We start from the raw sequence: 15,000 nt of genomic DNA, 5'->3' as shown, positions 1-15,000 counted from the left end.
AGCGGTCCGGACATGTTGCTCCGTGCTTCTATGATCCTATCAGACGATAGACGTCTCATCTCCATAATATGTCAAAACATACAACAATGCTGCGTGGGTATTTTTAAGCTGAGAGAGAGATGTCAATGTCAGTATTATGTAATGTAGGACGTGTGGTGGATAACATTGATACAATAAACAATAAGATAACTGAGTGGTTTTTAGTTTAGACAGTTCTTGGTTGAGACTAGTCATTAGTCCTACACCTACAACCTATCTCAAACCCTCACCCTAACCCTAACCTCCCACGGGGCAGCAACACCTAAACCTAACCTTAACCCATGTCTAACCAATGACTAGTCTAAACTAAGTATGCACCCCGCAAAGCTAAAGTCTACCATTCATTGGCATTGCCAATTGAAGCACAGCGACATGAAGATGCAAAGCTACTGTCTACCATTCATTGTCAATGGAAGCACAGCGACATGAAGATGCAAAGATGCATCTGACGTTTGTAGTTGCTGCAGCTACAGATACACTATGTTTATAGGCTACTGTATACGTATTTCTCTTTTTCAATTGCCACGTTGTTGATCCAGTCGATGTCCCTGCATGTATGGTTGCAAGCTTAAGCCAAAGTTATGAGTATTATGCTGTAATGTAATGTAAAGCGTAGGTCATGTTTGCTATGTCAGCCCGCGGCACGTGTTCAAGCAACAACATACCATGCAGGCGTCACTCACTCACTCTAGTTTCATTGAAACACCGGTGCGCCTGATAAGGCTGTCACTGTTTGTTTAGCTCAATTCCGATTAACTTGGATAGCAGAGAGAGAGAGAGAGAGAGAGTGTGTGTGCATGGCTTCCGAGCGGGAACAAAGATAATGCACCAGGAGAGATGTTTAACCCATTCAATCTGGGAAAGCATCTGTGTCATTTTAGAGATTAGAGTTGGCTATTTTATGTATTTATTTATTTTTTCTCAATCTCGAAAGCGTTGAATTATTTTGAATTACGGAAAATGGTGAGAACTACAGATTTGGAAGGCATTTGTAGAATCAGCCTCAGGTCTTAACAATTTGACTGCCACCGTGTGGCCGGAAGTAGTAGCGATTTGGTGCTGGCCGGATACAGGCAGATCTTAACATGACACGCTTCCGTTTTTTCCGCTATCTTAAATGCTGACGAGCTAACGCGATGTCTCATCTCTCGCTTCGCGATGTCTCATCTTGACATGACACGCTTCAGTTTTTTTCGCTATCTTTAATGCTGACGAGCTAACGCGATGTCTCATCTCTCGCCAGAAATGTTAATATTGTAATCGCGATGCACCACAAAATCAGAAATGAGACCTGAACCTGGCCGATCTGATTCATCACCACGGACAGCGCCGTAGTTTCAGAGAAAACTGCGTCTAAAGATCAATCAATGAATGTACTTTATACCTTTTTATCTGCGCGTGCATGCATAGAATGCTATTTTAATGGGTTAATAACAAAACGCACCCCTTCAGACTCCATCTTAGCCTGTAGCACTTACATTAGCCACAACGACCTTACAGGCATATGTAATTTAGATTTTATGTAGACATAGCTCTCTATAGTGTATACTCTACTGTTAGACGGATGTTATATGCTCTTAGCTTGCTTATGATTCTTGTTTATGTATTTGATGTATTACCATGTGTTGTTCTTGCTTACTGTAAATCGCTCTGGATTAAGAGCGTCTGCTAAATGCCTAAATTGTAATAATACACTCCAAAGTGCACATGCTTGAATCATGTCACTTTACACTTATGTATCTGTGCTTTGTCTAACAAGATAATTATTCACACCTTGATCTACTATTTTTTATGTTTTTCATACATGTGAAAGCTTGAAATGAGACGTTCTGCATAACGAGCTAGGCTATACTTTAACTTTTGGTACTTTAAGTACATTTTGATACCAATACTTCAATAGGCCTACTTTTGTAATTTTACTCAAGTACATTTTGAATTCCAGACTTTTACTTGTAACGGCGTATTTCTATATTGCAGTATTTATACTTTTACTTGAGTGCTTTTTCCAACACTGAATTTACTGCCTATGTCTATTGATGTAGCATTAGTTAGCTGGAAGCTCAATCAGCAACAATAGACAGAGCGCTGAATGCTATCAGGAAGCTGTCACAGCAAGCTGGGTAATGGAAATATATCACCTTCTTTGAGGACGCAGAGGAGGACGGATTCTATCTCTCCTCTCCCCTCTCCACCCCTCCTCTCCTCTCCCCTCCTCTCCTCTCCTCTCCCCTCATATCCTCTCCTCTCCCCTCTCCACCCCTCCTCTCCTCTCCCCTCATCTCCTCTCCCCTCATATGCTCTCCTCTCCCCTCATCTCCTCTCCCCTATATCCTCTCCTCTCCACCCCTCCTCTCCTCTCCCCTCATCTCCTCTCCCCTCATATCCTCTCCTCTCCCCTCTCCCCTCCTCCTCTCCTCTCTCCCCTCATCTCCTCTCCCCTCATCTCCTCTCCTCTCCAGTCCTCTGTGTCAGTCTCGTTGACTCTCTCCTGTGCTTGAGTCTCTCTCTCTCTCTCTCTCTCTCTCGCTCTCTCTCTCTCTCTTTGGCCGTGCGAGCATCATGTTGTGTTGCAATGACGGGGGTGCATTGTCTGTTAAAAGGCTCCAGATGGACCAGAGCTATTACAGCGGTGTCCATCACCACACTTATCACTGCGTGATGTGTGTGTGCGTGTGTGTGTGCACTTGCGTGTGCGCACTTGCATGTGCGCATGCCGGTGGGTGTGTGGGCGCGCGCACGCATGGCACAGAGCAGGAATATAATAATGCACCATGGAGAGAAGACCATACACATCAGAGTGTACGTGCACGTCTGTGTCTCTCTGTGTGTGTGTGTGCGTGTGCCCTAGACGACGAGCACTGTTTGTGTTTATTAAATCTCTTTTCCATTGTTCTGTTCTGAGCCTCCTGCCACGACAGATTATTATTATTTATTATTGTTCTGTTCTGAGCCCCCTGCCACGACAGATTAGCAGGCTATTTAATGTCATTGTTGAGCGGTGCCTCCGCTCCATTACGCAGCTATGTGTGTGTGTGTATGTATGTCCGAGCACAGAAAGCTGCAACAGGGTCATTTCTTGACCATATCGGACACGGGAAGGCTAGCCGTGACCGGGCCGCCCCCCTGGGCGTGTTCCTGGGTGTCTGGATGTTCTGGGGACCCCCCGGGGACCCCCACACGGTAACTCTGTCATTTCTCAACGGGTTCAGACACACACACACACACACACACACACACACACACAGCTGGGCTTTGGAATGTTCCACTCCGGAACATTCGATTCCGTCCATGAATGGAGGGGTGTGCTGTACAGTCTACGACTCTACGCTACGGGGGCACAACAGATGCAAACACACACACACACACGTGATGTGTGTGTGTGTGTGGGGGTGTGTGTGCGTGCGCACGTGTGTGTTTTGTGTGGGATCTGTTTTTTTCGTTTTTCCTAGCTCTGCTGTACATGCAATATCTTTCCATCTCTCACTGCGGAGAGGGGAGAGGGAGTCAATTAGAGAGAGAGAGAGAGAGAGAGAGATAGGGGGAGAGAGAGAGAGAGACTGTGGTAGAAATGATTGTGTCCTCCTCTCCTCTCCTCTCCTCTCCTGTCCTGACAGGAGAGTTTCCACTCTATGTATATTGTGTCGTTGTTATACACACAAACACCTGATGGTGTATGCGGCGTGTGCGTTTATATTGTCATTGTGTGTGTTTTGTGCACACACACACACACACACACATGCACGGACTGTAAGCCCACTCACACATATAGACCTACTGTACACAAACATGTGAACACACGCACGCACGCACGCTTTCTCCCTGTAGGGCATTGTATTTCCCAGCATGGCTATCCATCATGGTTCTCTCTCACCTGTTTTCCAGTCATTACTGGGGGCGCTTGTTTTCCCCCAGGGAGCAGCAGGCCTGCCCCTGACCCCACAGAGGCCTCTCTCTGCCTGCCTGTGGCCACTGCAGAATGCTCATGAACTTGAGAGTGGTTTTGCCTCAAGCACTCAAGCACTTAGCTTTTAACTACTTTAACCATTATTTTAACCTTTAGCTATTGAAAAATAGCAGATCTACAAGCTCATAGCGTGGCACCGAGTGCCGTGATATGAGCTTGTAGATCTGCTATTTATTATATATCTTTGAATATATATTCTTTCACAGAACTTTAAAAAAAAAAACTCAGATCTTTGCTTCTGGGGGAATCCCTGGAACCAAATCGTTTCAGATGGTGGCCAAATGCATATAATTGTGGGGGTCTGCACATGGAAAAGATTGAGCACCACTCAAATAGCAACATACGTTTTTTCTGAAAACTGTTAGGATTTAGTAGAAATTTGTAGAATGACGGATCCAACATATTAACTTCATTCTGGGGGATCGTGAGGTGTTCCTGGACCATTTTGGAGATATGATCCTTCCATCTGATCCTTGGTCTGCCCGGGGGTCTCCTCCCAGTGGTGCATCAAGGACCTCCCTAGGGAGACGCTCGAGAGGCATCCTAACCAGATGCCCGAACCACCTAAGCTGACTCCTTTCCAAGTGAAGAAGCCGCGACTGTTCTCTCTCGTGTGACTGAACTTCTCACCCTATCTCTAGATGCCAGCCACCCGTTGGAGAAAACTCATTTTGGACGCTTGTATTCGCAACCTTATTCTTTCGGTCATGACCCACACACACTTCATGACCATAGGTGAGAGTAGGAACGAAGATTGCTCGGTACTAGACAGAGAGCTTTTCCTTCTGGCTCAACTCTCTTTTCGTCACAACAGTGCGGTACAGCGACTGCAATATACGTATCAGTATCAGTGCCCCTGCCGCTCTGATTCTCCGGCTGATCTCCTTACCTGTCCTCCCCTCACTCGTGAAATGTTTTTCTAAATGTTTTTCAAAATAGTAAAGCATGCCTAAAAGGCATAAGGGGTAAGGTGATGTGCAAGCTAGGGTCCTTAGACATGGGATACGAGTCTTGTGTACTGTACAATCTCTAAATATATATCTGCATGTGTGTGTTTGGTCCGACGTACTAACAGTCCTACAGTCCTGAGTCCGACACCCCACCCAAAACCCAACCCTAAACCTAACCTCACAGGAAGCCACAGGTTAGTTGTAACCGGCCACGGGTTAGTTGTAACCGGCCACGCATGCCGGGAGCCACGGTGTTGTCAGACTAATGCCTGTCGGACTGTTAGCATGTCTAACCAACGTATGCACCCCACAATGAATCATTTGAATGCTCGTCTGTACTTAGACTACTTAAATCTGTACTGTAGCCTACAGTATATACTTTGTTGACCGCAGACCCCTACTTGTCCCAGTGTAGTTCATGTGGTTAAATGACATTTGGAACCATTTCCTGGATGATCGTGACTTTCTGCTGTATATCAGCAGGACAGTAAATGTGTCGGGTGGCTTAGTGCTTACAGACAGACGTTCCTGTAACTTAATGACCCAGCTACAACAGACACGACTCGTCCATCAAGACATAGCGCTTCCTGCTTGGTTCGACTGCCGTATCACAGAGCAGCAGCACATTGATTTCCTTGTTGTTCAATCATTTTAAGTTGATCATACTGTATAAAGACTCTCGGCTTAATGCCTGTAATGTAGAATGTATAATTATGTGCGTGCGTGCGTGCGTGCGTGCGTGCGTGCGTGCGTGCGTGCGTGCGTGCGTGCGTGCGTGCGTGCGTGCGTGTGGCGTGCGTGCGTGCGTGCGTGCGTGCGTGCGTGCGTGCGTGCGTGCGTGCGTGCGTGCGTGCAGCATACAATGAGTACATTGAATATATATAAATGCAAGACCATACCATTACCGCCTCTTGTGGGTCAGGCTGCGTGTGCGTGTGCGTGCGCGTGTGCGTGTGCGACTGACCACAGAGGAACAGCAGGGGGTGGTAGAGGGCTGTTGGGGCATTCTCACAACATGATCTATAGGTGACTGTTCACTAGACTTTTGGTGAAGTGATTAAGAAATATCATATAGTTTTGTTTTGGATCAGTTTTTATTTTTATTTTTCCTGAGAACCTTTAAAAAAAATGTGGAGACTGACATTGAATAATTGGGTCTCATGGTCAAAATAAGAACATTAGGATATAATGCGTAATAAAAAATAAAAAATAATAAAACATAAAAACATTTTTTTAAATCTAAACGTTGCCACGGTCAAGAACAAGTCTTGCACGGATGGCCCCATTTATCCTGGTATGGACATATTGATGACGCAGGCCTGCTCACGTCTTCTGAATCAATGAATGGACGCACAAACGAGAGAGGAGGAGGGAGAGAAGCAGGGAGGGAGCGTCGGAAATGGAGGAGAAACCCTAGCGGCCATGTTGGCTACACACAGACAGGAAGCAATAGATTTCCCCCTGACAAGATCCCACAAATGTGGACACGGTTATGGAATGTAAACGACCTGCCATCATCATGATGTATGAACCAGAGACCAAAGTGTTAGATACAGTACATGAGTCTTTATGTTCTCCTCTGCTTTGGATATACTGTAGGATTTGGCCCATTCCGGACGGGGGAACCCCTTTTGGTGTTTTAAGCATTTTGAACAATTGCAGATCTACAAGCACTATGAGCTTGTAGATCTTCTATTTTTGAAAAACCCGTGAAAATGTGGCGCAAGTCTTTGAATATATATTATTTCAGAGCGAACGTTTTTAACTCAAATATTTGCTTCTGTAGGGGGGGGAACAACATATTTTCAGATGGGGGTCGGCGGCCAAATACAGATAATTCTGGGGCTCCTTGACATGAAATAGTTTGAGCATTTTGTAGAATCTAGTGTCAGGTCTAAATGGGTTAATACTAGTAATACACAACCGCACATACGCTTCTATTTTTATTTTTTTTATTTTTTACACCTATCATCGACCGTGACTTTCCATGTCATAAGAAGACAAGAATTGAGGTTTTGGCGAAGCATGCAAATTGCATGGTGGTCCCCAGCTAAATGTTAGTAACCATATGGACCCTTATAGATCGTTAACTCTCAAGAGTTAAATTATTGTTAAACATCTGCATTACTTACAATTTACAAGTAGTCTACACAATTAGAGAATGTAGAAGAATTGTATTGTTTTTTTTAGTCAACGTTTGCCTTTTATCTCCTATGGTACCAATTGTACCAATACCAATACCTATTGTATTGATATATACAGCATGGAATTGTCTACAGAATCTTATCCAACGACAACTAAGAAAACTCACCAAATGGTGGTCCGTGGCTCAAATGCAGAATACATAAAGGGTCTTGATATGAAAAAGATTGAAAACCACTGATTTAATGGATCATTGGAAGGATAATGGTTTGTTTCCCACCTGCTATACCCCTACAGAACCACCAGAGGGAGACAGCTCGGACATGGTGTCGGTGCTATAGAGTGCCGAAGTCACTTGCTCATCCCCTCAGGGTTCCATGGGGTTCGCACAAGATTTACTCCATGGAGAATAACATTGGGTCCTCTTAAAATTGTCTCATATAAGCATTGTGGTCCAAAAATAAACAAACTGTCTCGGCGATATTGTCGGCAAGGTGTCTCTGTATCAGTCAGTCTCACATACAGTATGTGAGAGTCTGTTTCTAGCGAAAATGTAACTATTTCAGCCGCAGTAACATTAGCGTTTTCTCTCAGTCAGTTGATTCTTCATATCCATATGAGTGAAACGGCCGGGATGATTTGTTTATTTTTCAAACACAGTTCGATCTAAAAGATGCCCCTATGGGCATTATAATACAAATAAAAAAGTACACGAACCCGTGGACTTTGCGCGCCCTCTAGCGACATTGACGTCAGACTTCGGTGCTCTATGATAACGGTGTGTTTCCCACCTACAGAACCACGAGAGGGAGACGGCGCTGCACTGCGCGGCGCAGTACGGACACTCTGACGTGGTGTCGGTGCTGCTGCAGGAGCTGACCGACCCCACCATGAGGAACAGCCGCCAGGAGACCCCGCTGGACCTGGCTGCACTGTACGGACGCCTGCAGGTCAGCAGAGTGTTTCACACACACACACACACACACACACACACACACACACACACACACACACACACACACACACACATCCGCTTATGGACAGCATCATCATAAGCATACATGGGCGACCGGCGGCCCGGGAGCCACATGCGGCCCCCACCTTCGTGTAATGCGTCCCGCAGGTTATATAACATCAGAATATTGATATACGGTCAGATGGGTTTGGCCACATGCATTCTGTATATTCTCAGAGCATGGTAGGGTCAATCAATCAATTGTATGTTAAATGGACATGGTTTACTTTAAGCTTCGATTTATTGGTATCACAATGAAAACACCCCTTTTCAAGGTATTTTCTTTTAAATATAAATGTTACATTTTCATTAAAGGAGCATTCAGTGATTTGGGTGATTTGGAAAAAAACCTGGTCCACCCGGTAACAAGATGTGCACATGCACACGCTCTACAGTGGGGGAAGTACAACAGACCAACAGCACGTGCACCAATGCCCGCCCCACTCGATCATGATTGGAGGAAGGCCCCTCTCATCCTGATTGGATGAAGGTTTTGCCACCCAAAGCCCAAACCGAAACTAGGGTTTTTTTGACCCCAGGGGCTCACTGGGGACAGGGAGGAACTCCTTATATGGTCAGCACACTTTATAGTAGGGAGGATTATCCAACATATAAGAAAAAATAAGTGATATTTGAATTAAGTGAAATCACTGAATATACCTTTAAAATATTAATAATAATAAGCAAAATCCTCACGGCACGTTGAGAACCAGTGTGCTAACATACATAAGGAAACACATGGAGAGGTGTACATTTGAACAGGGCTCTCTCATAATAATAAGAGAGAACGATGTTGTATCTCTCAATGGGACTCACCTGCATGAATAAACAAGGTCAAATATATAAATAAAACATGCAGGCACACATTTGGAAATCACATGGTGAGGAATGCATGCTCTTTTCTCTATAGGTAGACTGCTGCTGTGTGGTCATTAAAAGTAAAGAAGTTCATAAGAAACTATACTATACCAATAGGGGGTGCTGTTGCACCACTCGCTTCAGACTGGTCTGATTTTTCATTCAAGAATCTGCACCCAGCTACAGAGACTATATTCCAAGACTGAGCACCACCCTCACAAGAATGCAAAAACAAACCAGTTGCATTCAGTAGAAGTCTGAATTTGAATGAATAATTCATGCACAGTCTCTCTCTCTCTCTCTCTCTCTCTCTCTCTCTCTCTCTCTCTCTCGCTCTCATAATAATACTAATAACGAGAGGCAATTCCTATGGAGGAAAACATCACTGTGGGTGGGCCGGTTGTGAATGTTTGGAATACACAAACGCACACACACACATACACATATCCTTGGGGGAGGCAGTACACACACACACACACATATCCTTGGGGGAGGCAGTACACACACACACACACACACACACACACACACACACACACACACACACACACACACACACACACACACACACACACACACACACACACACACACACACACACACACACACACACACACACACACACACACAGAGAGAGAGAGTGTGGCCAGTAGAGCAGCTGGATGGGAACCGTGAGGTTCCCAGTTCGATGAGCAACCCACAACACACAACCCCTACTTGCTCCCGATGTGCAGGTTGTTGTTGCATGGTTTCCTCCACCGTCCATCGGTGTATGACTGTGTGTGAACGGGTGAATGTAATGCATAATCTATTTAAAGCGCTATATAAATGCACCATTTACCATTCATTTCCTCTCTCGCCGCTCTCTTTCTCCTGCAGGTGGTCCGCATGCTGGTGAGCGCCCACCCCAACCTCATGACCACCAGCCACACGCGGCGACACACCCCGCTGCACCTGGCGGCACGCAATGGACACCACGCCACTGTACAGACGCTACTGGACGCCGGCATGGACGTCAACTGTCTGGTAAGACGCCCGTCATGTGAGCGCGCGCACACATGCACGCACTCTCCCTGCAGACACACAAACACACTCACACACACAGCCTCTTGCAGCTATAGCATCATTCAGAGTCGTGCCATAAAAAAATAAAAAAACATTGTACTGTAGGCCTACTGTAATTTTGTTCTATAGTTTGGTTGAAAATTATAATAACATGAGGAATGTGTAAAGCAGTGTTTGGTTTGTCGCTGAACAGCCGGTTACTGTTCTCCCAGTGGCTTCAGCCTCTGAGTCTTCTTTGAAAGATGTAAAAGGCTCTGTTCTTGCCTGTGTAATGAACAACACACCTTTGGCTAAAGCCTCGAGTTGTAACAAAGCATTTCATTCGGATGGATGTTTTCAACAGTAACTGAGACGGTGTGAAGTGTGCGTGTGTGTGTGTGTGTGTGTGTGTGTGTGTGTGTGTGTGGGGGGGGGGGGGGGGGGGGGGGGGGGGGTACGTGTGTATCATGTTTTACATTGAATCAATGCAGTAGGTGATTTTTACTTTATTTATTCAAGGAGAGGTTATGGGAGGCAGAGTTAGTGCTGAAGTGTTCCACGTCCAATCATAGGTCACTAAGAAGCAGTGTTGATTTTGAAATAGTTTTCATTTAGTTTTAGTCACATTTTAGTGACCTGGAATGCTTTAGTGTTTAGTTTGTCTAGTTTTAGTCGACTAAATGTCATGTGATTTTAGTCGACTAAATCTACAGTTGTTTTTTGTCGATTTAAAATGCATTTTTGCGGGTCTTGATGCAGTCGTAATGCTCACACAACGTGTCGACGCGTTGTGAGCTTTTATTTTCAGCATGCAACCAAGTGTAACATGACTTATACTGGATTTCTTGTCCACTACACTGCTAGGAAGCAGCCAATCATGACTAGGTCATCACTAAAGTCGCCACCAAACTCGTCCTTATGGTCGTCAGTAGTAGTGGTGGGTGCAAATGTAGTCCAGGTGCTTTTTATCAGGGTGATGGACCAATGGGAGCGCCCTCAAATGCACTCGCTTGATTCCTCGTTAAAGCTTCAACAGTCATTACTATAACGATGTAATCATGAGTCATCATGTTAGTCATGCTGTTGTTTACACTTCACAGCATAAGATTTAGTCCCCTGTAGTCTTGTGTAGGCATATATATTATTGTCATAATTCATTCATAAATCAATACAATCATTGCTGCTGTGAAGGCCATAGCCAAGGCTGTGTGAGGTCCAAGGGGGTTCAATTTATAAAAAACGTGATTATAATTTGAAGCTTATTTACTGCATTTCTGGACAGCAAAGCCTATGAAAAGGAAATTGCAGGGCACAAAAAGCGAGAAAAATAATACAATACCAATTTACACTACATTAAACACAGAGGAATAATAGGTCCCCTGCAGCTGTAGTCAATAGATATGACGGCTTGGGTCTAGACAGAGCTTGTACCAAACATTGATTCTACCTACGGCTGTTTATTCATCATTTTCTCTTTCTTTTTGCTGTTATTGATGCTACAATGTTGAGGAAACAAAAGCCTTTTGTACTCTTTTGTACTTGCATCTTGCATTAACCCATTAGGACTGAGACCAGATCCTACAAAATGTCTTCTAAAACACGACAGTTTTCTGAAAAACCTGTTTCTATAGCAGTGGTTTTCATTTCAAACCGTTTCATGTCAAGGACATGTCAAGGACTAAAGTATAACATAATGCTTAAAACACCAAAAGTTGTTCCCGTCCTGAATGGGTCAACAACGTTAACCACTTCAACCTCACAATCCCTATTCTTTTTTTTCTTTTTTTTTTAAAGAACATTTTTATTGAATTTTTATGTTTTCACATAAAGATGAATCAAATGTATACAGATAAAGTGAGACAAACTAGAAAGGTATAAATTAAAAGCACAATACAATAAAACAGAGACAAGAAAAACAAAAAGCACAAACAAAACAAAACAAACAAAAAAGAAAATGGCGAGCAGCACATACACAATACAGTCAGTTATTCATTAGGGGAAAACATGTATATATACAAATATATACATACACAACACACATGGGCACATCAGAAGGCAAATTGCAAGAGTACAGCTGGGGCTCTCTAATCCAATGAATCACTTCCTTCATAAATCACAGTAGATAGATCCCTTAATAAGCTTCTCTGTGTAGCTAGAAAATGCATTTTGTTTAATTGGATTCACGAAAAACCTCCTTCAGTGACTCAGTGGTATAGAGAAATCTACAGAGTACTTCCAATCGAAAGGCTCAGTGCCAAATTAAAAGAGAGAGAAAATAACTTTATGAATATATGGCAGCCGCTGATAATGAAACAAATAACAATATGTTAATAACTTTGTGTGTGTTTTTTGTTAATATATCGTTCAAAATGTTGTGTGTGTTCATAAAGGCGCAAGTCCACCGTCCGTATTTGGGCAATATTTAAATAATCAACATGACATCATCCGCATGAATGTCAGAGATTCTACGTCTTTGTCTGAATATGACATAATGAGGTCGTGACCTCATAGTGTCATTGCTGGCTGCGGCCATGACTGACTGACTGACTGACTGACTGACTGACTGACTGACTGACTGACTGACTGACTGACTGCTTGCTGTTGAAAGTAAATGCTGTTAGCCGTTAAAAGGCTGTTAACAGGAAGCACTCCTCTCTTATTCACATTAACTTTCCCTTCCTCTATGATGGAAGTGTTTTTCATTGACTGGCCTCTGGACAAAGGACTGACTCACACCCAGTACTTCAAAGTCAAACTAGAAGAAGTGCCCCTTTGGGCACAGGTCTCTCCTCCAGGATTGATATTGGGATACAATCTGAAGGACTAATATAAAAAGTGTTGCACGTAAATGGGCCAGATGTTTTTCCTTGGGCTTTAGGGAGTATGCACACCATGTTTTGTGCACATCAGTGCATGTAAAGATGTGACTTGGCCTGTTATAGCGCCACCATGAGGCTGATTTGAAAGAATAGAATCTGAGAAATCCAACAGACTCGTCGTGATCACATGACTACAGAGATCATGTGTACCGATTTGTGTGAGATCTGGATAAAATCTGTGCGACTAATATAAACAAATGTGTTTTGCAGAAATCGGCCTCATGGTCACGCTATAACTGTCAGATGTGGAAAATGCAGGGAAAATGTTTTGTCATGGCCTCTAGGGAGTGTGCATACGAAGTTGTACACAGATCGATGCAGTTATACTGTAGGTAAAACAGTCTGATTTGGAAAAAAGTGGCATGTCGTCCTCGCCTAGTGGAAATGTACATGTAAAATTTCACGGAAATTGCACACTGTTTGTGATTTGTGGCATTTTGTTCAAAATGGACCAATCATGCAAGCTTTGGAAGCCAATCTTAGCCAATCAGGATGGAATATGGGAAATGGTGCATATCCGTGTTGATCACATGACTATGGAGATAGTGTACTGAATTGCATGATGTATGGATAAAATGTGTACGAGTAATCTACAGAAATGTGCTTGGCCAAAATCGGCCTCATGGTGGCGCTATAACAGGCCGGTGTGGAAAATTTGGGGCAGAGGTTCGTCGTTCAGGGAGGCATCCAGGGACGTAACAGACGGACGGACGGACGGACGGACGGACGGACGTTGTGAGCCTGTAGATCGGGAATTTTCACTATTTATTTTCACAATAATTTATGAAACTAAATGCAATGCCTATCACGTCTCATAACAGCTATCCATGTATGCCTCTTTCACCACAAAGTCAATATTAATAATGGATATCATGGATCATAGCTCTCAAACATCTGTGGCTCACTCAGGAGATAGAGTAGAGTAGAGTGGCCCCTTGAGAATGCCATGGTCCACCCGGCTCCTCCTGCCCTCATAAGATCACTTCTATTTCTGTGATTATGAGATGAGATGTACTTTATTATCCCTGCAGGGAAATTAATATGTTACAGCAGCATAATGTAACAAATAAACAGTAATCAAACAGACAGACAGTAACACATCAGACACACATGGACATAATCACAACAAGACCACAGACTCCGTCAGGACCATGAGCATTTGGGGAGAAAGTTCCTATGAGTTGTATAGTCTGATGGCGGTTGGCAAGAAGGGGAGTCTATACCGCACTTTGTGCATTTTCGGAGGGAAGGTGCTCACGCCTCTAGCTGCTGCTGATTGGCCAGGCCGTTTTGTGGCCGGGCATCAAGTCTGCCTGAGAGTTCCCAGATGGGAGCGGAGTCAGGTTAGCTCACCCTATCCTGCAAGCAGTGTTGTCCCTGAACGCGTTCAAAGCTCCAAACGCGGTGCGCTTTTGTGTGACGCTGTAGTATGATCATGTAGCGCGTTGATTTACAGAAAATAAAAACACAAAAAGTTGAAATATGTGACTAAATTTGACTGAGGGACTGCCATTGGATGTTTTTGAATTTTCGTTTTTTCATGTCATATGAAAGCAGGGAATCATAGCTTCAAATTGACATATTATTGGTTGTTCAGTTTAACCCACCAGTTTTGGAGATATGGCTTATAGAGTAATGTCTTGCAGAAAACAGCGAGTTGAGAAAACAGGCTTGAAAGGTTCACTGCTGTGGTCTCTAACATTACACCATAGCTACATGTTTAAGCGTTTATTTCATATTTACATGTCGATTTCAGCTCTGACACTTATTGCAGACATGCTCTAGTATGTGAAGAGTCTGCCTGTGCTATAAACACATTTAAAAAAAATAATAATAATAATTTGCGCGATGGCAGGCTCTCAGTCAAATCTGGTCACATATGGAGATTAGAGGTTTCTGCCCACGACAACTGTGAGCTTGTGCATCTGCTATTATTGACCTTTTTTAATTTTGAAAGTGTGGGCACAGGTCTCCACCAGGGCAGGTCAGGTTGTGGCCTCCTGGTGGCGCTATAATAGGCCAATATGAAAAGGGTACCATTTATTCTTACGCCTTGAATGTCAATTGGATGATTTGAGGACAGATCCATCTTGAACACATGTCACTATA

The 15,000-nt window shown here is 43.8% G+C and overlaps 1 protein-coding gene across 4 annotated transcripts in view; it reads left to right on the top strand.

The window, feature by feature from the left end:
• anks1b (ankyrin repeat and sterile alpha motif domain containing 1B) overlaps positions 1–15,000 on the top strand; it is a 296,270-nt gene that overhangs the window by 93,325 nt on the left and 187,945 nt on the right. For all 4 annotated transcript variants that reach the window (XM_079494548.1, XM_079494547.1, XM_079494546.1 and 1 more), the window contains exons 4-5: positions 7,893–8,045; positions 9,848–9,994. In XM_079494548.1, coding sequence (XP_079350674.1) covers positions 7,893–8,045; positions 9,848–9,994 — 300 coding nt within the window. The remainder of the gene's footprint in view (positions 1–7,892; positions 8,046–9,847; positions 9,995–15,000) is intronic.

This window comes from Electrona antarctica (genome assembly GCF_951216825.1).
Source record: "Electrona antarctica genome assembly, chromosome: 23".
In the NCBI taxonomy this organism is placed as follows: Eukaryota; Metazoa; Chordata; class Actinopteri; order Myctophiformes; family Myctophidae; genus Electrona; species Electrona antarctica.
Note: the sequence above shows the minus strand (reverse complement) of the source record. Positions and strands in the feature narration are given on the sequence as shown.